The 25,916-nt window shown below is 40.8% G+C and overlaps 1 protein-coding gene across 1 annotated transcript in view; it reads left to right on the forward strand.

Moving 5' to 3' along the window:
• Positions 1–25,916, forward strand: part of arap2 (ArfGAP with RhoGAP domain, ankyrin repeat and PH domain 2) — a 115,942-nt gene that overhangs the window by 40,956 nt on the left and 49,070 nt on the right. Inside the window, 5 exon segments of the mRNA XM_051075709.1 lie at positions 7,322–7,521; positions 12,659–12,744; positions 12,839–13,021; positions 19,002–19,031; positions 19,033–19,177. Coding sequence (XP_050931666.1) covers positions 7,322–7,521; positions 12,659–12,744; positions 12,839–13,021; positions 19,002–19,031; positions 19,033–19,177 — 644 coding nt within the window.

The raw sequence follows: 25,916 nt of genomic DNA on the forward strand, positions 1-25,916 counted from the left end.
AAACAAATCACACTGCATTATCATCTCATCTCAACCATATAGTTTGAGGAATGTCCTTCACATACTCTAAGCCTCTTGCTTCACTGTATTTTAATCTCAATAATCATATCTCCTAAAGCATCCAGATTCATAGCTAAAAGGCGAAGGCAGGCATTTTGGTTAATCTGCTCTTATATGTGTAAGGTATTAAGAGTCTCACAGCGTGATAAGAGTTTAGGGTACTTGTAGTGAAAGAATATTCACATAGTCATATCAGATTTGGCCTCATTGCCATTTTTCACAACCTTTTCTTCTTACTTGGGGAGTTGGAGAATTCATTCAAACTAGAATGTGATCGGAAAAATCAAGTCTAGTTATTATTAGAAAGTTATTATGAGAAACAGTGACCTACTATCTTAAAGTAATGACTTAGTATTTCAAAACAATGACTTAGTCTCTCAAAACAGTGACTTAATCTCTCCAAATAACTTAGTATCAAAATAATGGTTTTGTATGTCAAAATAATGACTTGAGGAGAAACTTTATTGTCAGATGCTAAGTCATTATTTTGGAGAAAGTCTTTATTTTTACATAGTAAGTAAATTCTCTCATCATAATGGTTCATAGGATCTTTTTTCATCACAGAAATAGTCTTCCACACACAATAGACTTGGACAATAAGTGATAAATAACTTTGGACCAGGTGAACGGAACTGCAGTTGTGAACATGCTTCCAATGTCACAAACAAAGATAAATTTGAATTATTTTAAATTACTCAGGTTTAGTTAAGCCAAATATATTCACTTGCACCCTTTCCAATACGAAACTTAGTGCATGTTTCCCTCTGAGATGTAAGTTGTGAGACTAATGAGCAGGCGTGTCACACAGTTAAGACTCAGCTCTAATGAGACAAAGAGAATCCTCTTATACTGTGAGTTTGTTTTCACTGAATTTTAGTCGCACTCTCTTCCAGTCGTGTCAGATCTCTTTCACAAACCACTTTGTCGACCACAGTACCCTCCACACATCTCACTGACTTATTGGTCATTGCAGTACACACACTACATGTGAACAGATTTCTGTACAAAAATCACTAATTATTGATCAGGATTTTATTTTTTATGCAGTTTCCCCTTGGGAGTTCTGTGCAGGTATCTCTGCCTCTGTAGGGCACAAAGCCTTTCAGGTGACTCCAGTCCCCTGAGGGCCTACAATCAATGAGCGCACTGCTTGTTTGTGCTGTAATGGCCCATTTAGAATACAACCGCCACAGCTGCCTGGACAAAGCATGGCTTGTTTGTTTGTATGCGCTTGTTCACTGCTTTCTCCTCTTTCTTTTTTCAACCCTTCCTTTTTTTGCCCGTTGCCTTGTGTAAAGACTTTTTTCCCCCTCATTCCTCTACCTGTCTGTTGTATGTCCGATCGATCTGTTTGTGTCAGCTCCCTTAATGGTCCCATCGTTTGGCAGCTTCGTTAATACACTGGACGTAATTGCCATTTTGTGTGCAACAAAAAAGAGGTGGAATTAAAATGAGCTGAGGTCTCCCGAATTGTTTTGATGAGGTGATTGCTGAAAGGGTTTTAGTGTGTGTGTGTGTGTGTGTGTGTGTGTGTGTGTGTGTGTATCAAATCGATTGGTAGCCCTGGGAGCGGTCTCCTACCTGCTCAAGGTGGGGATTAGTGAGAAACTCATCTAATCACTTTAAGCTGTGGAGACTCACTTTGGCTTTTCCATTGTTTTGCTGCTGTTAAATGGACAGAGCGTTCAGTCCGCCGTGGTGGATACAATCGCAGACTTTTATGAGTACAGAGAATGACAATGAGGCTGAGAGGAGAGGAGATGTTACCAGGCAAAGACACTCAAGTTTGGAGTGAAGAAAAACTTTGTGCTCTTGATCAGAAAACACTTTTACCAAAGTAAAGCTGCAGATAAATGCCTATAGCTCAAGGCCATATTGGAGAAAATCCATGTTTGTCTGGTTTCTTTATTGAAACCTGTGGACAGTTTGACTGTTTTTCTTTTCTTTTTGTTTTTAGCTTCGACTGAAAATATTTCCTAATGACAACTTGTGACAGCAAGGTCTTTGGATTATCCTAAGCTGAGCATTGTTTTTGGAAGGATGTGTTTTCAATCAATCTGCAGAATATTTCAGATTTAATTTTGAGCAGCACAAATGCATTGGCTCATTGCATTTAATTATTCTCACAGGTGGGTAGTTGAAAAACTTGACAGATAAAACCCCCAAATTTCTCTGTCTGCATTGGTAGATGTGACTAGGCTAAGATTGTGTATTTTGGATAAAATTACCCTTTAAAGTATAGGTTCACATTTTACAAATTCACACTATTCAAATCCCCATATGTACATTGAAAGAATTAGCAGTAGCTCCTGTCTGTAAAGCTGAAGCTAATATGAGGCTTTAGCAGTCTGAGTTGAACAAGTCAAGAGGGTATTTTCAACATTTATAGTCTTTTTAGTCTGGATTTTGTGTCCCTTTAGTTACACTGAAATCAGTTAGAGAGCGATCTCTTCACAGCCAGTGTGGACAGGAGGAATGATTACACTGACCAATAAATCTTTCAACATATGTAGATATGCTGAAGAGAGGGCACTTCAGCTATTTGGTACTGCACTTCAGGAACAGTGGGAGGCTCACAAGAGACAGATAAAGAAAAGAAATGGTGGTTAAAATCCAAGCAGCAGAGGTTGAGAACCTGATTTATAGTCCCAAGTATGGTTAAAGCTCTGGAAACACTGGATCCTACATTTCCCATGATACAGCTGGTAGTGTTATTTTAGCTTGACCCTCTGTGTCTGGTAAATAGCTAAGTCTTTGGCGAAGTCCCACAGTTTGTAATGTAGGGTATATGTTATAAACTTTCCAAGTTCCTCAGACCTGAGCCAAAATACCCCTGATGACACCATCGGGGTCATTTTGCAGACTTAATAAACTTCAGCTTCTCGAGACACAGCTCTCAAAGGAGGTTTCGTAACATCTTCTGAGTGGTACTCCTCACGAAGCGGAGTGTAAAAGTGTCTTAAGTATTTTGGAGAAAATCTGGTATGAACTGAATTTACTTCACGATTTCTTGATTCTGTAAGTAGGCTAAATCCCACTTTGGGTAAAATGTGTGATTGATTTATCTTCTCTGAGTATCTGCCAGTGTTTCCTCAAAGTGTTCTTTTTTTCATCTTATCTAACAGTTCCACCTTGTATATTTTTTTTGTCAGAATGACTGATTCTATTTTAACTTTGGATTGAAATAACTCATTTCTTTTTTATTTTTGTGGCTGTAGCTGTGAAGGCCCATTTTTAGCTACGTTTGACCATGTTGAATTGACTAAATGTAACTCTCTTTTTAGATGATGATGAGTCGGGTTTTTAGAAATGCAATTCAAGGTTGGTATAGAAGCTGTATTGATTATTCTCATATCCAAGCTCTTCATCCTTCATCCTCAGTCACGAATGCTATTGGGAATGACTAGGCTATGTCACCTGATTCTAAACGATGCTCCTCCACTACATTTAACAGCTACAACAACTTCTATTTAATAACACAAACCACTTTATATGTGTCTTTCTTACCATTATGTACATTATGCATACATGCAAAAGGAACTGTACGCCCATTTATCATTCATAGGGAGGAATTAGATTTCTTCACTCACATGTAGTATGTAGGGTAGCAGAGCATAAAAGCCTTAAACAGCAAATAGGATAAAAAACACCAGTGGGAGCAAACTTGAGATTTAATGCCTCAACATAACTGAGACTTTCCAAAAGAATGTCAAGCTACTGCACATCAAAATTGGATTACTGTCATTTTACATTAAAAAAAAAATACATTTTCATGAATCGGGACTGATACAAGGTCCTTTGGGTGAATTGGAAACCCTGAAGCTGGCTGTAAAGAGTGTTTTTTCAAACTCCAGACCATGAAGGTCATGTAGGCCAATTGAAATGGAATGTTAGATATGCTTTTTTAAAAATGAAATAGTTTGACATGTTGGGGAATGCACTAATTTGACTTCTTGGTGGGAGTTAGATGTGAAGATTGATACCACTCTCATGTCTGTCCATGAAATATGGAGCTAGAGCCACGCGTAGCTTAGCTTAGCTTAGCTTACCTTACCTTAGCATAAAGCCTGGAAATGGCTACCGTGGCTCTGTCACTGTCTCTTGGCTTATATTCACTGACAGACTACTATTTTATAAATGGTTGTACCTCTGTTGTTTGACTTTAAAAAAACAATAGAAACTTGGGTGGGACTTAAGCGTTCCTCATATCTGTGGATTACACTATTCATTGCACCCTTAGTTTACTTTCAGCTTTGATAACTTTACAGATAATTATATGGGAGCAGTGTGGAATAACATGAGAGCTCTATGATTGTAGATTTAGTTGCTGGGAGGGAGATGATGGAAGCTTGAAGCCTGTAGTTTTGAGGATGATTGGCACATTTCAACAATGTACGAGATTGCTTGAAAGTTGTAATTTTAGTGAAAACTTGCACATAGTCATAACAAAATTTATACTCAGAGCAAAGGCAACAATTTAGTTATTGTTAGCTTATGAAACATAGTAATTAGACCTCTTCTCCATCAGGTTTGTGTTCATTTGACAATAGTTTTGAAGGCAAATTTGAGTTTGTCTTTGATTTAATATTTTCCTCTTTACCTCCTGTTGTCCTTAAAGCTGGAGTGTATTTTGTGGCCTAATCTGACACGGGTGCTCACTTCAAATCTAAAACTCTGCACCTTGGGACCCTCCATATACACTTGCGCGGCCTCCTGCCTCCTGACTTCTGTGCCGCCTTTGCTCCTCTGTGGTTTTTTGGAGGCCACATTGTAGTTCAGCGAACGATGTGCGCAGTCATCTCTTTAGAAGGGGGGGCCCCAGGCAGAGACCGATGGGCACAGAACTGCTGAACCCAATCAACCTATTGATCTTGGCCGGGTTACTTGGGTGAAGCCAGCCTGGTGCACATCCTCTGCTCGGGGGCGAAAGCCCCCCCACCACCTCCCCTCGCCGTCTCCTTCCTGCCTTGTCTTCCGTCTTCCTTTACACCGGTCGCCAGGTTGCCATGGAGACCAGAGGTCCCATTGCTCCTTTCTAAGTGTTTCTTTCAGTCACGCTAGGTCTCTCTCTGTCTCTCTGTCTCTCTCTCTCGCTCGCTCGCTCGCTCGCTCACTCTCTCTCCATTTCTCGCTCTCTCTTTCCTCTCAATGATATATATGTTTTGATTTCTGTCGTTCCTGCTCTCTGTTTCCTGCTCGCTCTCACTTAAGCTCACACATGCACACACGTTTCTTGTTATATGCTCTTCTGCATACCTTTAGCTAATTTTTAGTTATTCAGTACACTCAGCAATTTCTTTAAAATCCACACACACACACACACACACACTCTCTTCTGTCCCTACGAGGTATCTTATAAGTGCTCGTTAGAGAGTAATATCCAGTCAGTGTGCGAGAGATCTCTTCACTCTGGAAAACTAATGAGTGAGATATAGATGGATTGAATGACAGGTGAATGAGTGTGTGCAAGGCCTTACACACACACCCACACACAGACACACACACACACACACACACACACACACAAACACACGCACACAAACACACACACACACTTATACAAAAAGGCCTCTGAAAGACATCCAATTTGGGACCATTCATGCATTTACATGTGTAGCTTGTGCATATATATTTTATGTTTTCATGTTTTGGATGCATGTATACTTGTGAATTCTGTGTTGAAATATGGCTGATTTGACTTCTGTGGTAATATTATTAATGAGATAAATTTTACATAATTTAAACCTCTGCCTTTACATGCTATACGGCAGAAACTATGTGGCCAGCAAATGTTACTGCCTCCACTCTTCTATGAGGGCTTTACTCAAGATTTTGGAAGCTGGCCGCAGAGATTTGCTGCCGTTCAGCCACAAGAGCTTTAGTGAGGAAGGGTTCTCAATGTTGGGCGATAAGGCCTGACTCTCAGTCATTGTTCCAGTTCATCCCAAAGGTGTTGGATGGGGTTAAGATCAGGGCTCTTAAATTCGTTCACACCAGACTCTGTGACTTAATAGACCTTGCTATTGGATAGGGGCACAGTCACTTTTGAAGTGGGAAATACCCTTCTTGAAAGAGTTATCACACAGTTGGAAGCACACTATTGTCCAAAAATATCATTCAGTGTATTTGCCGTAACCTGGTTACAGTCGGCGTTAAAGAGAAACCTTGAAACCTGGCTAGATTTATCCCAGAGGAGGATGATTTACATACATGTATTATGTATATGTGTCATCAGTTTTGTAATCGACTTTTCACATGCACGCATGTGAATGAAAAATACTTAAGACAGGGAAAGTATTGCAGTGACAGCAGTGAGAATTTAAACACAGACAAAGTAGTGTACAAGTTGGTTTCTACCACTTCATGCAGTGAGGAGAAGCTCGCTTTCACTGCAGAGCCTGTCAGAGGAGACCGCTTATTCCTGACCTGCTCCATGTATGTGTGGATTTACAGTAAACAGGTCACTATAGCACATGTAAACACGTCCTTCAAATTCCTGAGTGTCCTGATTTCTTGCGCCCATGTAAAGATTCTACCTTAATTGGACAAAGTGTCCATGTAATTGTGGCCAGAGTGAGTTATAGCTGACATGAAAGTGAGGTCACAGTCACTATTAATGATATTTGCTTGCAGATCTACTTTATAATCTCCAGTAAATTACCTTCATGTAGCGATGCTTATAGACATACACTGCATTGGAATCTTTAAGTCTGTAAGTGCACCCAGAAGAAGCAGCGCCACCGAGATTACTCAGCTTTTCTCAGAGCTTTACTTGTTTCATTTTCTCACTTTCAAATTGACAGAGCTCTTAATGCAGGTCCTGATGGAACAACAGTGTTAGACATGATTTTTTCTTTTTTCAAAATGTATGTTGAAACTGTAAATGGATTATGTTTATGCTCGTTTTCCATCACCATTTCTCAACTTTCCTCAGTCTAATATAGAAGTAATACCCTGAAAAAATATCCTGCATTAGCACTTTATAGATTTTAGTGGTGGAAGGTGAGACATTGATTTACCTGCCCTGTTGCCCCTCTCTCCACCCCTCTATCAATTTCACCAAATCTATTGCAATCACACATAGGCATACACACTCAGCAGACCCCCACCCCCCACCCCAAAACTACTCCAAATACAGCACACCCCCATAACCCTGCCAAGCGATACTATGCTGTTTAATTGCTCTCTCAAATCAAATCAATAACAGTGAGGCATGTGTTGGGGGGTGGGGGTAAAAAAAAAAAAAAATCAATTGTTGCAGCTTCACGGCCGAGTCAGAACGGGAGAAGGAGAAGTGGATTGAAGCGGTCCAAGAATCGATCGCAGAGACACTCTCCGACTATGAAGTGGCAGAGAAGATCTGGTTCAACGAGGCCAACAGGAGCTGTGCCGACTGTCACGCCCCGCGGCCGGAGTGGGCCTCCGTCAATCTGGGTGTGGTCATCTGTAAGAAATGTGCAGGTAAGGGGGCACACGCGCACAGCTTTACTCTTGGTCTCCTTTGGCCACCTATGAGTGGGGTCCCACAGGTTCCAGGAGTCAGTTGATGATAAACGAGAGGAAAAAAGAGGGAAAAAAAACTGTAACACTCTATGTCATGGATCCATATTTCCTAATGTCAAAAAAAACCACTAAATCTGGCACTAATTACATAAAAAACTCAGACAAATTGAAATTATTTTGTATAGGATTTAGTTAGTTATGTTTGGTTTAGATGAAGTTTTTAGTTTTAGTGGAACTGAAACTCAAATAATTAATTGGTATTGATTATATATTTGTCACTTAAAACTTTGTTCTTCATATATTTGCCTGTTAACAAATTTCACATAAATGTTCAACTGACTTGTGCACTGGCTAAAAGACCCTCTACAATATGGTAGCAACTTATTGGAATGAATTATTGGAATGTGCTAGTTGATTTGTGCCTATTGGAATTAATCACATAGTTCCTTACAGTAAACTTTCTAGGAAATTATTAATGAATTACAGGCCTATAAAATAATGTCTCACTGGGAAGAAAAAGTTGTACTCAAAGTTATGCTGAACTTTTCTAAAATCCTTGCACTTTTCTTGGAGAGTTTTATTTCTCCAGGACCTCTAAAGTGTCTTAAAATAAGACATTCTGGAGAAGAATGAATATTATTCTACTGCTCACAGACAAGCATATAACCTGTGACAGGGGGTCATGAGTAAGCACTGCCTGGCTATAAAGGGTCACACACCAAAAATGTTGGGAACCAGTTGGAAAGGCCAACACACACCATTCTCTTGCTCATATTATTACTCTTATTTCATGTATATAGAGAAACAAAAAGAACGGCCCTGCTGCGTATGAAAAGATAAAAGCAAAAATGTGCCATAGTAAAAAAAGCATCTTAGTACTCTATTCTTAATCCGTATGTGTGGTCTGGTGTTTGTTTGTGAGTATGACCTAGAGGCTGTTTTTGAATAAGATCTCAGGTGATAAGCCACTTATGGGAGTTGGCGTCTGGCCTCTGGACTCCCTCTAATCTATTTGGCAATGCTGGATGGCTCAGATGAAATGACAACAAAGATTAAGCTACGGGCGAGAACTTGGGGAATCCCAAACTGCTTCTTGACCCGCTAAACATGATTAGAGAGAAGCAGCAGCCATGCTTGATGTGAAGGGATTTCTGGTTGCTGTGTAGTATTACCCCCCCACCCCCTTCTTCCATGCTCCCATACACTCCTCCTTCCCCCTCCATATCTCCTCCGAGCTTAAGATTTTCTCCCAGAGTCATAAGTTTTAATGCGATTCTTCACCTCACCTCTGCAAAGCCCATGTAATTGGTACGCATCAGATATCCAACATCCCTTTTCAAACACCCTTAAATGATTTCATTTGCAGGGGTGTTTAATATTACATTTTGTCGACGCGCTGGGGGAGAGAGGGTGAATATCTGCAATGAGGAAGCTGTCCTCACACTGTGCTCTTCTTAAATTAGGCGGTGGTCCATTTGGAATACCAATGACTGCTCACGCTTTTAATTAGCACTCTCATGTCATGGACAATAAAGAGAAATGCTGAACAAGAGGAAGAGGAAAGAAGTAATGAGAAGGCTAATGGTAAAAATGATCCCAGACTGGCTTTCCTCTTTTCTTGCCAAGATAGAATGAATTTTAATAGTCTTAGGCTTCACTCTCTGATGTGGAGCAGTTTTATACTATAATATTTTGTCTTTGTTTGCATAGACCTGAAAGAATGTTAGGGTCCATTGTTTTCAGTTTTATTAAAAATACAACCTCACATTAGAAAACACTGTGAATCTGATCAAAACCTCAGTAATAAAAAAACATGAAACATGCAAATATTTTTATACTATATGTAGCACGACTCTGCACACTCGTGGTTTTTCTAATTACACTGAGAGACACAGCATTCCCCTCAGCTCCGCATTAAAGTTTTGCCACTTTTTTCCCTTTAGTTTTTATTAGAAAGAAAGAAAGCACAAAAAAAGTTTTTATCACAGAAGTATATTTTGAGCTGTCCTTGCCACAAGACACTTTTATTTCCAGGAACTGCAGCGTTGTCCTGGATACAACAGGTGCAATTGCTGCAGATAATCAGTTTAAACTAATACTCTCAGAAATAACCTGGGTACTTTTTGGTAAAATGAGTAAAAAATAGAAACTGGTGGGCAGTAAACCTACATTAATTGATTTTTTTTTGAGGAGGACACTGCAAAAAACACACCATACATACTGTATCATGACCTCATGTAGTTGATCTAGCTAGCAAAAAACTGCCTATTTACACATTTAACTGATGCAGAGAAACATTAGCATTAATTTAGGGTCGTGGGTCTTGTCACCTGATGGATGCAAGTCGAATATTTATTCCAGTTTACACTCTGTTTTGGTCTCCAGCAACTTCTGGCTGGAATACCTATAGATCCCTCACTACTGTATGTTCCTTAGCTAGATGGTTACATAGTCTATCTGCACTTTGGTGCTGCCATTTTGAGGGAAACCTCTTACATTCATGACTGTCCTGGGCCCTTAACTGGTTAAACCCACATTCCTCAGTAATTTTACTTCCCTAATAACAGAAGCTGTCCATCTTTCTACACTTATTTTTGTTCACTCTCTTTGCCCTTTTCCCCCACTATCTGAAACAACCACCAGAGGAAATGACATTACTCCAGAGCCTGAGAGGCCCTTCTCCACACATATAATTGCTATAAGCTCCTTTAAACCAGGATGTATCTAGACACGTCCGCTGACAACAGTTGCCATGGTAACACAAAAATGCAGCACTCATTGCTTTGCTTTGTTTCCCGTCTGACTCGTCATTGAGTGAGGGGAAAATGCCACAAGTACGGAGGGCTGGAAACATGCTCCATGACCTGTCGCTGGAGTCACCGGGAAAGTTTTTAATTGGAGGTGAAATCCTTGGCGGGCTGGGCAATTTTTTTGTGAAAGCTGCTGTGACGGGAATGCCCTTTTGTGTGTTGTTTTGGTCGCACAGGAAAGATAAAGACATTTACAACAGGCTATTTATATGTGAAGATTTCACCATGCACCCAGTGGCATGTGGGCATGCACACTTTTTTCAGCTTCATTACCCTTACACAAGTGAAAATGGTCCTGTGGTGCTGTATGGCTCAGTGGTTGGAGCTTGGCTGTAGCACTGCAGCAGGCACCCAGAGTGAAATATTTTCACTCCTTCACTGGCAAAAGTGACAGAATTTGGCTCTTTGGCCTTTATTTGTCAAGACTGGACTCGTGGTCTCGAAGGCAGTGATTATTGTTATATCTAAACACATCTGACTGCACTAATGCGTCCATACTTGACACACTTTAATGTGAATATTTTCAGTAAAATAGTTAAATCAACCTTGTTGGAGAAAGGAATCCTTTTTATTTGTAGCCTCAGGGCTCAGCTGAAACATGTTTGGTCCTTTGTAACAAAAAACATGCTAATAACCCCAGATTTTTGTTTACAACAACTGAACAACCACTGAATCTGAACTGCAGACTCAATCGCTCCTGGGTCTTTGTTAAAATGTGAAGAGTTTCCTAAATTGTTTTATTAGAAAATGAGAAAATGTGTTCAGGCATAACATCTGGTGTGCAACAGGAGTATAGCATTTCTCTGCCTAGACAGACTTTTAATGTTTTTAACAAACTAGATAATTCAGAGCTTGTTGAAATAATAATTCACACATATGTATACATTCTCTACTTGAGATTGTGCATCACATTACCTATACACAATTATTCTTAAGTCTTGAACAACTTCAGACAAAGTGCTGATGTAGATGATGTCTCCTTTCCAATACTAATAAGTTGAAACGTGGTTTGAATTTCTAGAAAGGCCCTCAACTGGTGCTTTACCTATTTAATGAAAGGTTTTTTGTAAATATTGGTGAGCTTGTTGTGCATCATATTCCATATGGTGTTCCACAGGGTTCAGTACTCGGTTTTTCCTTATACATACTGTTTAGCCAAATTGTACAGCACTGTAAATTTTCATAGGAATTCAGACAATGCACGACTGTTAAATCATTTAACAGACATACATACCACTTCTGGAAGGTAAAATTACTATTTTTGTCAATGGAGTCTGCACCAATTCCAAAGATTTTTGTCCCTGTTGATCATTCTCACCCAGAGACATGGGGTAATAAGTCTTAGGTTAAAATGTTATCCTTTAAGATGTTTATGAAGATCTCAAAAGTTTATGATGAATAGTGTGTTATGCTGTGTAAAGTTTGGGTACCCCTCATTTACACCAATTACATGTGATGTATAATCCTCTTCTAAGATCCCCTTTTAATGGTTTGCTCTGATCAGTAAAGACATGATGAAACAATTGCATTCTTAAACTTAGTGGAGTAAATAATCATCACTAGTTAGACTCTCTCTTTGATGTCTTAGGTGACAAATAATTCAGAGATTTCTGGCGCCCGTGCCTTCTAGATCTGTGTCGAGATGGCCTTTCACAGCTCATGGCCCCGCGTTTTCATTCACAGCTGCTCTACTTGAGCATAAAAGACAGTAATGAGATCATGCCAAATCCAAATCTAAAATTATCCGCCGTTACACACAGGACAATAATTCACATTCACACATACAGCATGTTTCTGCCTAATGTATTATGCATGTATGCTCTGTCTTTGGCCATAAGCAACCCCAGAAGCCTCTCGTTCACCCAAATAAACAGGCCGACCAACAAACACAATGAATTACTCATGATTCATTAGCAATTAATGGCCCTCGTTCTGTGCTTTCATTTCCAATTAGGAGAGCTGAGGGGACTAAATATGTCTGTTGTGAGTGAGAGAATGAGCTTGCAGTCATGCTCTGTTTCTCCATCTTGTTAATGCCTGTTTATAGTTTATTCCATCACCAACATTTAGTGTGTACGTGCATATGTATGAGAGGAGATTTCTGTGCATATATGTACAACTTTTCAGGAAGTAAAAGCGTAGCCTGACAGCCATGTTTTTTTGAATATATTTAATTAAGAAAGGATTCATAAACCCAAGGGTTGTATGAATATCTAAGTGTATGTGCGTTTCTGTGTGTATCCGTGCAATCACACCGATGACTGTGTCTTCCTGTGTGACTCCAGGACAGCACCGCTCCCTCGGCCCAAGTATTTCCAAGGTGCGGAGCTTGAAGTTGGACAGCAGCATCTGGAGCAACGAGCTAGTGGAGGTGAGCGGCAGATGTTAATTTCAAATCCTACTAATGGGCCTACAGGTGATTCTCACCTGAGTTTTTCCCCTGTGTATTTTTTTCAACCCCTCAGCTCTTCTTGGAGGTGGGGAACAAGAATGCTAACAGTTTCTGGGCGGCTAATCTTCCCTTGGAGGAGGACCTGCACAGTGGGGCGTCGGCAGAGCAGCGTGCCACATTCATCCGCAGGAAGTACAGGGAGAGGAAGTACCGCAGGGTCCTGGAGGGCTTTCATGACCTGGAGCAGCTCAACCAGGTACGGTTTTCATTAAGGCACATGAGCAGAAGTTACAACACTAGAGCTTGATGTCATAGAAATGATGTTATGAGGTATTCACCCAGTATTTTGCTAACATGGTCAAGTATTAATTTTGCAGTTTGCCTTTATTTACACATTAACACTTTGGAGCTGTCACTGTGTTGTTTCACTAGCCATGGAGTATCACTCTCACTGCATCAATATCAAAGTGATACATTGTACTTCTATCTGCTGGTAGGTCAGCCATTGTTGTTACGTCATACTTGGTTGTCTTTTGAAGGTATAAATTCAAAATATCCATTGTTGCTAGCATACCATTGTTTAGCAACAAACAGCTAGCATATCCTCAGGTGTACTAGCTTGTCATTTAGACCGTGGCATCTGGAGAAGATGACTTTTGCAAGACTTAGCAGTGTTATATCCTGATAGCAGCATAGCGTAAACATAAAACCTCATGAGATGTCTCACCTTTAGACTCTGTATCTGTTTTTCTATCTCTAGTTACCTAACTAATTGTCTGTTATGAAGAAGGCAAAGTGCAGTTGAAGTTAACCAAGCTTGCAGTCCCAAGTGGGTACCTACAATAGCCTCATCTGTACTTCAAAGAACCATAGTACGTCATAGTCCATTAACTAAATCCACTGAACCTGAAATAGCCAATATTTTCCTGACCTTTTGACTGCCAGTAAAACTACACTATAAGTCTACAGATGCCAAAGGGGGCATCTTATCGATCTAGAGTATAAGCAAGTTGGCACGAAGGCCTTCTCTGCCAGTTTGTGGTCTGAGGTTTATTGCTGCGGCAAAAAATTGCCTCTAAAAAGAGGGTCTTAAAAGCAGTGGTGCTCTGAGCCTCTAAGTTTCCACCTGCGTCAGCATATACGCAGATCAGCCCCCTTGTATTGTTTTCCTGAGTAGAAAGAGAGGAATGGAGATGTAGAGAGAGGGAGGGAATGAAGGGGGAAAGTAAGGAAGAGATATACTAGCTGGCTGAGTGGAAAAGTGGATTAGGATCCACAACAGAAACGCTTGGGTTGGTTTTATTGCGGCTTTGCTGGCTTTTTGAGTGTATGTGTGTGTGTGAGTGTGTATGTCTGTGGGAGTGTGTGGTGTGTACATGCGTGTGAACATGTGTGCTGCTCCACTAGAGATGTGTGAATTTGCTGTTAAAGTGGGAGTTGTTTGCAGGGCAGTGTGGGAGAGGAAGTGTGACAGACAGAGAGAGTGTGGCTGAATCCAAATGTCCACCCTACTGACTTGTGGACTGAGCCTTCACAGACTTTGTGTCATTTATACAGTGATGCCTTCCCTGTCCTCAAGTCAATTATATGTAAGGGTTGAAATGAGCTATAAAATAGGATTTTAAAACCTTTTGTATTTCCATGGAGATTAACTGAAATTTCTAACCATTTTACTCATTTCAAAGGATTTCTTAAGGCACCTAACACATGATATGTGCAGGTCTTTTTACTATCTCTACATAGCCAACATTAACAGTCGCTTACTTAGCGGTCAAGAAACCCTAAGAGTTTAGCGTCAAACTTAATTTCTTTACGTGCCAAGAGCTTCCTCCAGTGGTGGAAAGCAACATCAGTGTTTTGCCTCTAGGTCTATTACTTCTTTTCTTCTACTTAAGTTAGCACGCTAATCAGCTAGCCCCGGTCCGGCCGTCCTGTCACTTTCCGATAGCAGCTCACTGTAGAGCAGAGATTTTCCTCAAGAAGTAGTGCTGCTCAGAAGGCATATTTTAACCTCTTGTTTTGTGAACACAACAATGGCCGAAGCTCTTGGCAGGGGACCATCACCACCACCTGCTCCCAGCAAGGAACCACAGTCAGCGGCAGACAAAACTTACAAATAGCCCCTTTATACCCCTCAATTGAGATTGTCATTCCATGGGTGGACAAAAAATAAACCTACAGATTATTCTGAATCCAAATAATTCAGCCTGTTCATCATCTGTATGGGCGATGTGAAACTTTACAACATCATTAAACTCACATCAAAAATGGAAAAAGGCATCAAAAATAAATATGGCATCATTATTATAATGATAATGAAGAGAACAGAACAGAATTTAGTTAATGCATTGCCACATCCATATTGCTATAAATGGGCAGTATGGGAAGTCCAGTGAAATCTGCATTCCAAGTAGACCCTCTGAAAGTCCTGCAATCAGTCTACTTGAGCCCCTTGTGGACTTGATAAATTGTGGATTAGGACAGCCTGAAGCACTCACGGACTTCCTGGGCACACGCCCTTTAAGTTTGCCAGTCTACAAGTGCGGTAAGGTCCGGACATTTGGATTCAGCCTGTGGCTGCCTAAAAGGGTTTTGCTAGCAGAGAAGTGTGTATGTGTGTGCGTGTGTTTGTGTGTATGTGTGAGAGAGAGGAAGATAGGAGGAGAAAAAAGTGCAAGTAGGCGGTTGTGTTTGCTTTCTCGCTGTCTAGTCTGCTTTTATAAATGGGCTCAACAGATTTGATAGGGATCAGTGTGTCATAGAGGCATTATACACACCATGACTCAACATATGTGTGTGTGTGTATGTTTGCTAAAATAATAGACACTCTTCAAAAAGGCTCCACAAATCTTATCATAAACTAATAAATCACAAGCAACCTGTAAAAAAAAAAAAAAAAAAATCCAAAAATTCAAAAAAAGTATTTTTAACATAAACAAGGACACTGAGTCTAATCTCATTGGACACGTTGTTCCACTTCTGTGTCACAGTTACTTACAATAACACAAGTATGAATATGAAAAAATAAAAGCTATAGAAAACCTATTCCTTTGGGAGTCTTCTCTTGAACAGAGACAATAATACTAGCAATTTCCTCATTGACATTCATGCAATTTTGAAATCATGCAATGGCATTTTAAGCGGTTTTATGGGCCCCGGGGTCATGAATCTCGCTCGACACATACAGTAAATCACAGTTTAAAGTGTCAATTCAAGTAATGAAATAAAAATAAAAAGGTGGTGAAGTGATTTATACTTGGTACCTTACATAATATCAACCTTGTGTGCTTATTCTGTATAAGGTGTTTTCATTCTGCGTCCGCTTTCTTTATTCCGTGCCCTCTCTCCATCCCCGCTTTCTCTGTTTCCTAGTCCCATGTTCCCCATTAGAAGCTCATATCCCAGTGACCTCCACAGAGTCTCCGCAGGCCACATGACCTAGAGAGGGGGGTGTCAAAGGACCCTCTTATATCATTACACACACTCACACACTAACACACATAAACCCTCTAGTGGCTGCAGTAATTGCTATGACACGGAAGGTCATTTCCAGAGACGATACAGAATAAGGCCAGGTTGCATGGGACTATTTTGCCATAATCTGACCCCGGTGCTCGTGTGTGAGCATGTGTGAGAGAAAAAGACAAGGAGTGAATAATCATATCTTTCCACAAAATTCATTTTCTCTCGATGACAATGAATTAGTTTGTGCAGAAACTGCGCACCTAAATAGAAATAAAAGAACCCGTGGGCTTGGAACAAACACATGCTTAAACATCTTTATCTCAGTGCAGGTCCCTTTGTGTGGGTGGGCAGGTTATATTGACAGGTACTCTCTTTGTGTGCGTGTGTGTGTATGTGTGCTTTGCCTGTGTGTATATGTTAAGCCTCACCATGCCTCACTTTTCAGATGGCTCTGGCTTGTTTGTGGCGGATCGATGCAGCTTACTGACTCGGTCCAAGTCCAATGAAAGGAGAAGTTGCTCGTTGAAATTCCGCTATTTGCCACTCGACTCCTCTGTTGCTCCACTTTGTTGCGGGTCACCGTGTGCAATGTCACATCAGTTGACTGGACTGATAGGAAGAGACAGACACAGAGAGAAAATGTTTTCCTGGGTCAGACTGTATTCTTCTGACTCTTTTATCTCCCATCTCTTAGCTGACTCACTGTGTGAACCAGGTGAATAGCTTTAACAAAACATGTCTGCATGGCTAAACACTAAGTACACAAAGAAAGTTTTCTGCCCCTATTAAAGGAGGATTTTAGCGTCATGTATTTATAGAAGCAAAGGTTTGTTTAACTGTCTCTGGAGAGCAAGTGTCTTCTTCCTTGACTGAGTGCTGAAGTCAGTGCAGAGGTGGCTTAAAGCAGCAGTTCCTTTAATGACCACAGGATGCTGGCACTAACTAAGATTCAGTCTGTGCTGAAGTAAAGGCTAAAGCACTTATATATAGAAGAAAGACAGAGAAAATGGAAGTGACAGACAGTGAAAGGGAAAGTACAAAGTAAGAAAGTAAGAAAATACAAAGTTAGTTAGTTGAGGTCTTGGGTATTTCTCTTCTTCCTGTTTCTTGATAGAAATGTTTGAAAGATTTTGATTGATTGATATGTGTCTCAGCCCATCATAGTCTGCATTTTTTAATCTTTAAAACAGCCTCTCTTACACAGAGAGATCAGCTTGTTTCTCATGTAGAGCGCTACTTAACATGTGAAAACAGTTGTAAAATGTTTTCTGTCAAACTGGGAGAGCTTTCTAAAGTCTAAGAGAATATCCTGAGACTTTAAATTTTTGAGAGAGAGACTGCATTATAAACTGGGGGCATGGAGTTTAAGAGACGAGGGCATTTCACAGACAGAGACGGTCTAATGAAAGATTCTATTAAGTTGCATTATGGAAATTGCAGGATCCAAGCTTGACTCATCAGCTTTTGCTGCGCTGATTTTGATCGTTCTTTTGAAATCTGTCTCTCGACTTCAGGAAAAGTGCCCTTCAAGTTGAAAATAAGTGTGAGACTAAGTTGATGCTGCAGATTTTCATTTGTTGGAAATTGGCAGTGACACACTGTATGATTAAAGGCACTTAAGTGTCGATTTCATACATTGTGATATATACTGTGCACCTGGCTGTTTAGAGTTTAATACATTATTTGTGTTATATGTCATATAGTTCATGTTGCATGAAAGCATTTAAAAGTGTTATATGTACGTTTTCTACATAAAAACATTAGCATTAACAACTGTTTACTTACCAAGAACATCAGCCGTTGTTGTGTTTACAAGACTTTATTCTTACATTCTTCATAAAATAATTCTTGCAGGCTTTTCTAGGTTTACAAATGGTGAACTAGTAACTCTGTCCTCTCTTCATTTCTTAATGTATCATGTTTGTTGTATAGCATGTAACGTATGTTACATAGCATATAGCACTGTATAAGTCTTGCATACTTGATTTGTTTCCCTAGAGCGTGTTCACTGTATGTGTTTCCCTTTGGCTCAGTATTCTCTACTGCTGTTATTTTGCTCACTTCATTGTTTTTCATGTCTTTATTCCTACATTTCTCTTCTTCAGAATTGTTAGTTTCATTATATTTAATATGGCCCATTTGTCCTGTTCTTATTTGCTACATTCCCTTTTTCACAGGGATTAGCGGTTTAATGATTTCCACAGGGAGTATTAAAGTTTGATCTTATTTTAACTTCTCTTTTGAGATCAGCGGGCGGAACTCAATTCTAAACTTTATATGGTTTTCTGACGCCACTTTATAGACTCTTTGTCCTCTATCAACCTGGCATACACACATAGACACACGGAGCGACACCAGGCTGCTCCTCCTACACAGGGAAGTGAGACCATTCTCACATTTCCAGGGATTTTCACTGGTTCATTGTCTGGGATGTGAAATTTTTAAAGGTATTAATCCAGCCATAGAAAGCTACTTAGAAATGAAATGAGCTGCGACTGCACTTATTCAGTCTTTTATTAGTCTATCACACCAGGAAATGTTAAGCGACAGGTGGACTTGCATAAATAAGAGTTGTGACCACTAAAAATCAGCCTCAAGAGTCTGATTTACAAACACATTAAAATTACAAATGCAGTATTATCCCACATGTACATTATTGAAGAATTCTATAAATGACGTTGAGCCCTCATGGGACCCATAATGGGCCGAGAGAAGGCACAGCACAGAGAAAGTCGTCATGTGCTCTTCTATCTTGTTTTATGCTTGTACAGGGGCTGTGCGCAGCTGCGGTGTCGCCTGATCGTGCTGCAGACCATGGCGCTGGTCTTCAGCGGGGCAGATGTTATGTGTGCCACTGGAGATCCAACCTACTCCACCCCCTATCTCTTGGCTCAACGTGCTGGACAGAAGCTACAGATGGAGTTCCTGCATCAGAATAAACTATCTGGTAAGCAACTGTGGGTGCTCGCTCCCGTCAAGCTGCACGTTGCACAACACATGTGCACTTTACACGTAACAGTGGCAGATTTAACACTTAAAATCCATGTTAATTATTCACATAGGTCACACAGATGTAAACTAAGATGTAAACTCTGATTACTTTGGGATGCTGTCAGTTAACACGGAGTTGTAGCTAGTTAACAATATGCTCCCTGGCTTTGGAAATAATGCTGTAGGTTGGAAGCTAGTCTGTCGTCTATGCTAACTTTAGCAGTCTACATTAGAAAGAAAAACACACTGTTAAATCAGATACACTTTTTTTGCTCTTGTGCTTTTGGTTTGGAGAGGCAATTAAAAAAGGACACTACTTTCTACCCTCTGTGTATTCTGTCTAGGGCATCTGAGCATATATTTTTATTCATAATTACTGTACTCTTTCATTCAAAAACAAAGGAAAAAAGAAAGTTTTCCATGGCTGATGTTCAACCCTAGGTGAGGTCCTGGACCACAGAAAGCTGCTGTGAAACAGAATAACTCATATATTCTCCTGGTCGGACCTAAAAAGAAAAAAAAAAAAAGGGCTGACATGCTCATATAAAAAAGGCCTTTAAACTAGGTGTGCGAGTTGGACTTTTACAACCATCGGCGCCACATATATTCAGCCCATTGTCTTTATACTTTAACAAGCCAATCATGTTTAAAACTCACACTCACCGCTGTGCCGCCACGTTGATAAAAGCACAGTGGGAGGTTTTTTTTTTCCACTGCCATGAATAGGAAATGAAGATAGAAAAACCCACAATTTGAAGCCAGCGAGTTTTACATAAAAAATTCTCTCTCTCTCTCTCTCTTTCTTTTTCTTTATCTCTCTTTCTCTCCTACTTTCCCCCCCAACTCTCCTTTGTGTTACCCATCTGAAGTTACCGGCATTGGAGGCACGGCACAGATGTGCTGTGTCGTGTGGCTTCCTCATGACGGGTGTGTTTTGTTTGTATGGTTCCACATGGGGCTGATGATAAGAACGTATCAGATTAAAGGAGCGAGAGAGGGTGGCGGTTGGGTCCGGGGGAGACTTTCTCTGGGACTGTGTTTTACATAATGTATGCAATGCGTCTGTGCACACTTGCCGGTACCGAGCCTGTTAGGGACTCCTAATTGCTAGCACGGGGTCACCTGGTCGCCATGGTGATGGCCATTACTCGGAGGTGCGCTAGAAGACTCACTTGCATGGACGCACACACATTCACACGTGTGGTATTGTCCATCTGAAATGTGCAGCGTACAGGCAGCCTGTGTATGCTCATTATGTGTCTGGAAGTTATAGGGCTTCATCATTAACAAACAGACAAACATGGAGCTAGCCAGACTCTTCCTGTAGTGATGGATGTCCAACTAAACAGACCAACTACTGCAGGCAAGAAGGACCTAGGTCGAGGGGGGAGGGGTTACAGAGAACCCCAAATGACACTCTTAGCAATTTACAGTGTTCCTCGGCTGCAATGGAGATCTTGCCTCAGGGACAACAGACAGTGTAACACTTGGGCAAGTTGGGAGTGTATGGCAGAGTGGAGCCTCTTCCTAAAAAAGACACAGTGTCCACCCAGGGCCACATGCCACAATAAAGGTGGTGTCCTTTTTTGCATTAAAGCACTACACTTAGCCATTCAGTACTGACTGATCCCAAAAGTATGTGTAATTAACAGCATGATAGAATGTGCTCTTTAAACACTAAAGCACAGGTGACAATATTTAGTTATGAATTAGAAGAGCAGGCTGTGCTTCTCCTTAAATCCCATGTGAAGAATACTGCCAGCTAAAATTAATATAGAAACATATATATATATAATTTGTGAAACTGCATTGAAGAAACAGCCTGTTATGGTGTGCGGACAAGATTAAGGCTCCACACAAAATACTGTCCAAATTCCCTCTTTGACATTTTCCTACTGCTGGACACATTGTCACATAGCACAAAGCTGTGGAAAGTGGCATCTGCATTGTTTTTCTGTGCATGTGGCCCCCTGAGTTTGCAGAGAGAAACTTGTGAAAATTCTGATTAAACAGAAATTGAACTTTTTTCTCAGTTGCTGCGCGCAGTGTTGTGGCTGGCAGAAACCGGGAACAATTCAATACCCGCATGGCTCCATCCCTACTGTATCGCGTGGTGTTGACAGAGAGAAGATAGAGGGAAGAATAAAAGGAGCCACATAGCAGCCAGCATCGAGGACAAAACAAGAGTTTAGGGTTGTTGTGGAGTTTTAAAGACCTCAGTTTTGGGTTACAGCTGAAGTTCCAACAGGACAACAGTTGCACACATGCGAGGTAACGCGAGGACAGATATAGGAATTTCATTTGTTTGCAGCAGTGTGCCACCATGTGCACACCTGCTGCGCCTGTGTGCTTGTTTTTTCCCTTTTGTTTGTCTTATAAAGAACACATCCACAACAAGGGTGCACTTCAGGCCCTCATTCAGCCACCACATGATGCTGTAAAGCCAGACACCATACTGAATGAAATGATGGAAAACATGGTTCCAAATTCACCGCTCACCTGGTGGGAGGCTGGAATAAGCCGGCAATAAACAATCACCAACCTGAACAATTCTCAATCTTGACAACCAAAGTCTAAATTGGAGGAGCTCTTAGCGCGCTACGTCACTTCACAGCGTGAATAATGCTCCCAGTTTGTAGAAATAAAAATAGGAAAACCCTCCATTTTTCCCCCGTGGATATAGTGAATCAAAACAAAGCTGTCAGCCTGCCTCTCCCCCAACCTCTCCACTGGCCCCTTCCCTCCACAGCGGCTCATTTGTAGCTCGAGTGTTAGGACATCCACTGATGTGGAGCATTGCCACTTCATTAGCTCCTTCTCTCTGTGTATATCTGAGTGCATGTGCCTGGGCCTCAACGGACCTTGTTCTCCTGCTCGCACCTGCTCGCCCCCAAAGCACCCTGGGATACTGTAGGAGCATGTTAATTTACATATCCCCATCCCAGATTGCATTAAAAAAAGCCAGTGGTGGCTCTCAGAGGCAGCATTTCTTCGTACTTTAGTAACCCCTGTGGGCAGCTTCAATGATGGCTCTATCCCTTATAGTCAAAGGCTTCCACTGCGGTGGCTTCTTGTATATTTTTAGGTTGCTGTATCATTTTTTTATGTCCATTGTATTCCCATATGTTAAACTCAGGAGGCCACCTAGACCACATATATAAAATGAACCATCAGAAACATGCGGCCGTTTGTCAAGTTTTGTTTTCATCACTGGAACAAATAAAAAGCTTTTAAAACTCTGGAGATCACAGGAAAATTTAAATGATTTTCCATTTGGTGTCAACTTGTGGCAAATAAGAAGATGTCAAAGAAAACATTTTTGGCACCGTTTAAGCTACGTTTTTAAAAATGGAATTGAAAGAATGAAAAAAGACAAAATAGACACACCCTGTCAACGTCAAATATTTTTTTAGGATAATCTATTTTGGCACGGCTCATGTCTAACTGTGCTGGCACTAGCGTCTGTCCTGTCACTTGCCAGCAAGAAGATGGTGATGGATATAATGCCAGACACCAGATACTGTGGATACAGTACTTTGATCTTTGTTTATACTACTTTTGAATGCTAATTTAAAATTTCCGTGCTTACGGAAACAAATCTGTAAGTGGACTTTTGTGGGCTTGAAATTCTCCCAATAATTAGCCTCTATGCTCAATTGGAAATCATTCTTGATAACTTGATTCAGCTGATGGTCTAAAGATGCAAGTTCTCTGTAACATTTCTAGATCACTGATGGTATTGGTAGTGTTGCTCTAGCATCCAGGTCTGTGGTTTCATTGGATGGCACAACGGACCAGTTTGGCAAACGCCCCAAAGTCTTGGTCCTTGGACTTGGCACTCAACTGGAGCCACAAGTCGGTAATTGGTTCTTAAATCCTGCAGGTGCACGACATTAGCAACTGAGCTCCACCTGCTGCTTAGCCTCCTTGCCAACTTACTGCTCCACGCTTGTTTGGATGCATCAGTTCATACACAGAGTACACACCTAGCCTTTCATTTTTTCCCTTTATTGCCATACTGTGAGAATCCTAAGAAAATGGTACCCAGGATTTTCATCATTCCCCAACAAGCCAGGGTAACAAATCTGGGAGATTGCCATTAGAGCATCAACAGAGTTTTGGGGCTAGGCATTTACATAGTATCCATCTGGTAGATGGATATAATTTTTTATGTTTGACGTACCTTTTGCTTTAAATACATGTTACTAGAAGATGTGTTATGTCTTTTCTTCACTTTGACCTTCAATGGTGGCGTGTAATCCCATGTAGGGTGAGTCACATGACACAAAAAGAAAAATCACCTCTTTAACAAAATGTTATTTTCAGCTATGTATACACTGTACAATGTCAAATATGGTATTAATGACATAAGTTGCTAGTCACAGTGGCCACTTTGGGCAGTATGATGTAAGCTGTAAACAAAACATTGACATTATTGCCTTATAAAGTTGCTATGGCAAATGTCTTAGCACACAGTTGCTTGTTGACACATCCAGCAGAAACATAGCAGCATCAGCTTTGATTTGGAGTAGTGTTTGTGTCCACCTTGCGAATGTAAGTCCAGTATTTAGTCTCCGTCTAGCCCTGCTTTGGTCCACCAGCCCCTGAAGGAAATATATGGCTGTTTAGTTGATAAATGCTCCAATATGGTCATTATCTAGCTGCCAAGATTGTTTACTGCAGGGTGCTGGGCAGGTAGTGTACAGTGAGTTCATCAGACCTGAAAAAACTGAAAGCATCTGAAAATGACGCCGATGAGAGCCCTAAGACTGAAAGAAAAAAGTGAAGCTGCAGGCCCGAAAACTAAAACAGTGATGTGAAGGTGCTAAAAAGCTCCATAGAGTTTGGAGGAACTGCAGTCAGGTGATAGTAATTTGCAAATTTGTATAAGCTATAACTTTCATCAACATAGCAATTTGAGTTTAAAAACTGCTTTGTGTAGAATCCCAAATCCCGGTGATAATACCACTACAGACAGTGGCAAAAGCTTTGCCATTGTTTCACTGGATTGTCATACTTTTCTACAAACAGAAACTCATGCTCTCAAGTATTTGTAAGATGCTTAACTCATGAAAATTCTACAAATAGTGGTTGCAATTTTGATTTCTGTCCTAAACAACTTGTATTTCTTGAAGCAAGACATTGAACCCCTGCCAGCTATTTCACTGTAAATCTCTGGATAAAAGCATCAGCTAATGCCTAAACTGTAAACAGAGCGATATAAGCATGTAAATTGCGTTTTATGGCGGCTCTTCACTCCACCCAGGGGGCCATTGTATTGTAAAACCAAGCTAAACAGCAATGCTTCTTAGTGTTGACATCATTCCACTTCTTCTTAAATGACACACCATGGATTTGGAGGCAAAGAAGTTTTATTGTTGCCACCCTAGCATCCCTGATGCCTCGGATCTCTGAATCTTGCGGTACATTAAAAATTTATCCAGCAGGCTGTCTGTGTGGATAATAAAAAGATGAAGACACATACACATGTACACACAAAGAGAGAGAGAGCACACACATATACACAAACACTAAATCAGAGGGCCTGTTTCATCTCAGGTCTCCATTCCACCCTGTTGTTAGCAACATCACAAAGCTATGTCAGGTTTTTTTGGCGCTTGTTGACGTTGTTTATGTTTTTAGCCAATACACAGGGCTGGACACAGGACTGTTAAAGGGTCAGGAGGTCACAAACAGTTGCTGAGAGTTTGAGAAAATTAAAGGTTTTTCCCCCGATGGTGTCTACATGTGGATGTTAAAGAATTAGTTGTTAGTTGAAGTGTTATTGGCTAAAAAGTGTCTGTGAGTACAGGTTCCCTCTGGCTACATATCTCAGTAAATAAATTGGTTTCATTACTGCTATCGTCTGAATGACTGTATGTTTTTACACTTAGAAATTTAGCCCTCTGGCTCCTTTTATCTTTAACTGACTTGTGCATGATATCTTTGCTTGCCTTGCATATGTTAGCCCTTTGTGTTATCATTTACTATGTGTAGCTGTATTTCAGTGTGCGTGTATGTATGTGTGTGTGTGTGTGTGTGTGTGTGTGTGTGTGTGTGTGTGTGTGTGTGTGTGTGTGTGTGTGCATGCGAGTGCCTCTGATTATCCCACTGTCCACTGCTTGTCGGGCACCACTTTGTGACCGTTGCCGTGGGCGACCAGATGGCTAATTGAGCACTCTGTCATGTCACCTCCCTTCACTGGGGACTGAGCCAATCAGCACAGGCCAGACTTCTCAACTGCCGCCCCCACAGACATCACAGTCCCATCTTAACAGAGTCCAGCTTTAGGGGCCCAGAGGGACTGTTTAGAAGGCTCACAGAGAGAGCCTTGTTACAACTGATACAGCATCAAGCCACTGGCTTATTTACATTCTCTCAACCTGAGTGGTTGGACAAATGTGTGTGCTTGTTTATGTGTGTGTGTTAGACTCGCTTCCCTGCAGTTTGCTGATTAAAGTCTATGTCAGAATCCATGTATTTATGATGCTGCTATTGGCAGACACATTCTCTGTGCTAGATTCAAAGCTAGATTACAGATGTTGCTACTAAACATCACCCCCGCTTTACTGTATCCCACCTTGATTGTGATTGGCTCTGCATCCTTGGCACCACATCAGAAATATATTTCATTTGTTAGAATGGCTGCAGTGCATTAAAATGCCTTTATTCATGCCAGACATAATGTTGTTGTT

The sequence above is a fragment of the Lates calcarifer genome, linkage group LG14 (genome assembly GCF_001640805.2).
Source record: "Lates calcarifer isolate ASB-BC8 linkage group LG14, TLL_Latcal_v3, whole genome shotgun sequence".
Lineage (NCBI taxonomy): Eukaryota > Metazoa > Chordata > Actinopteri > Centropomidae > Lates > Lates calcarifer.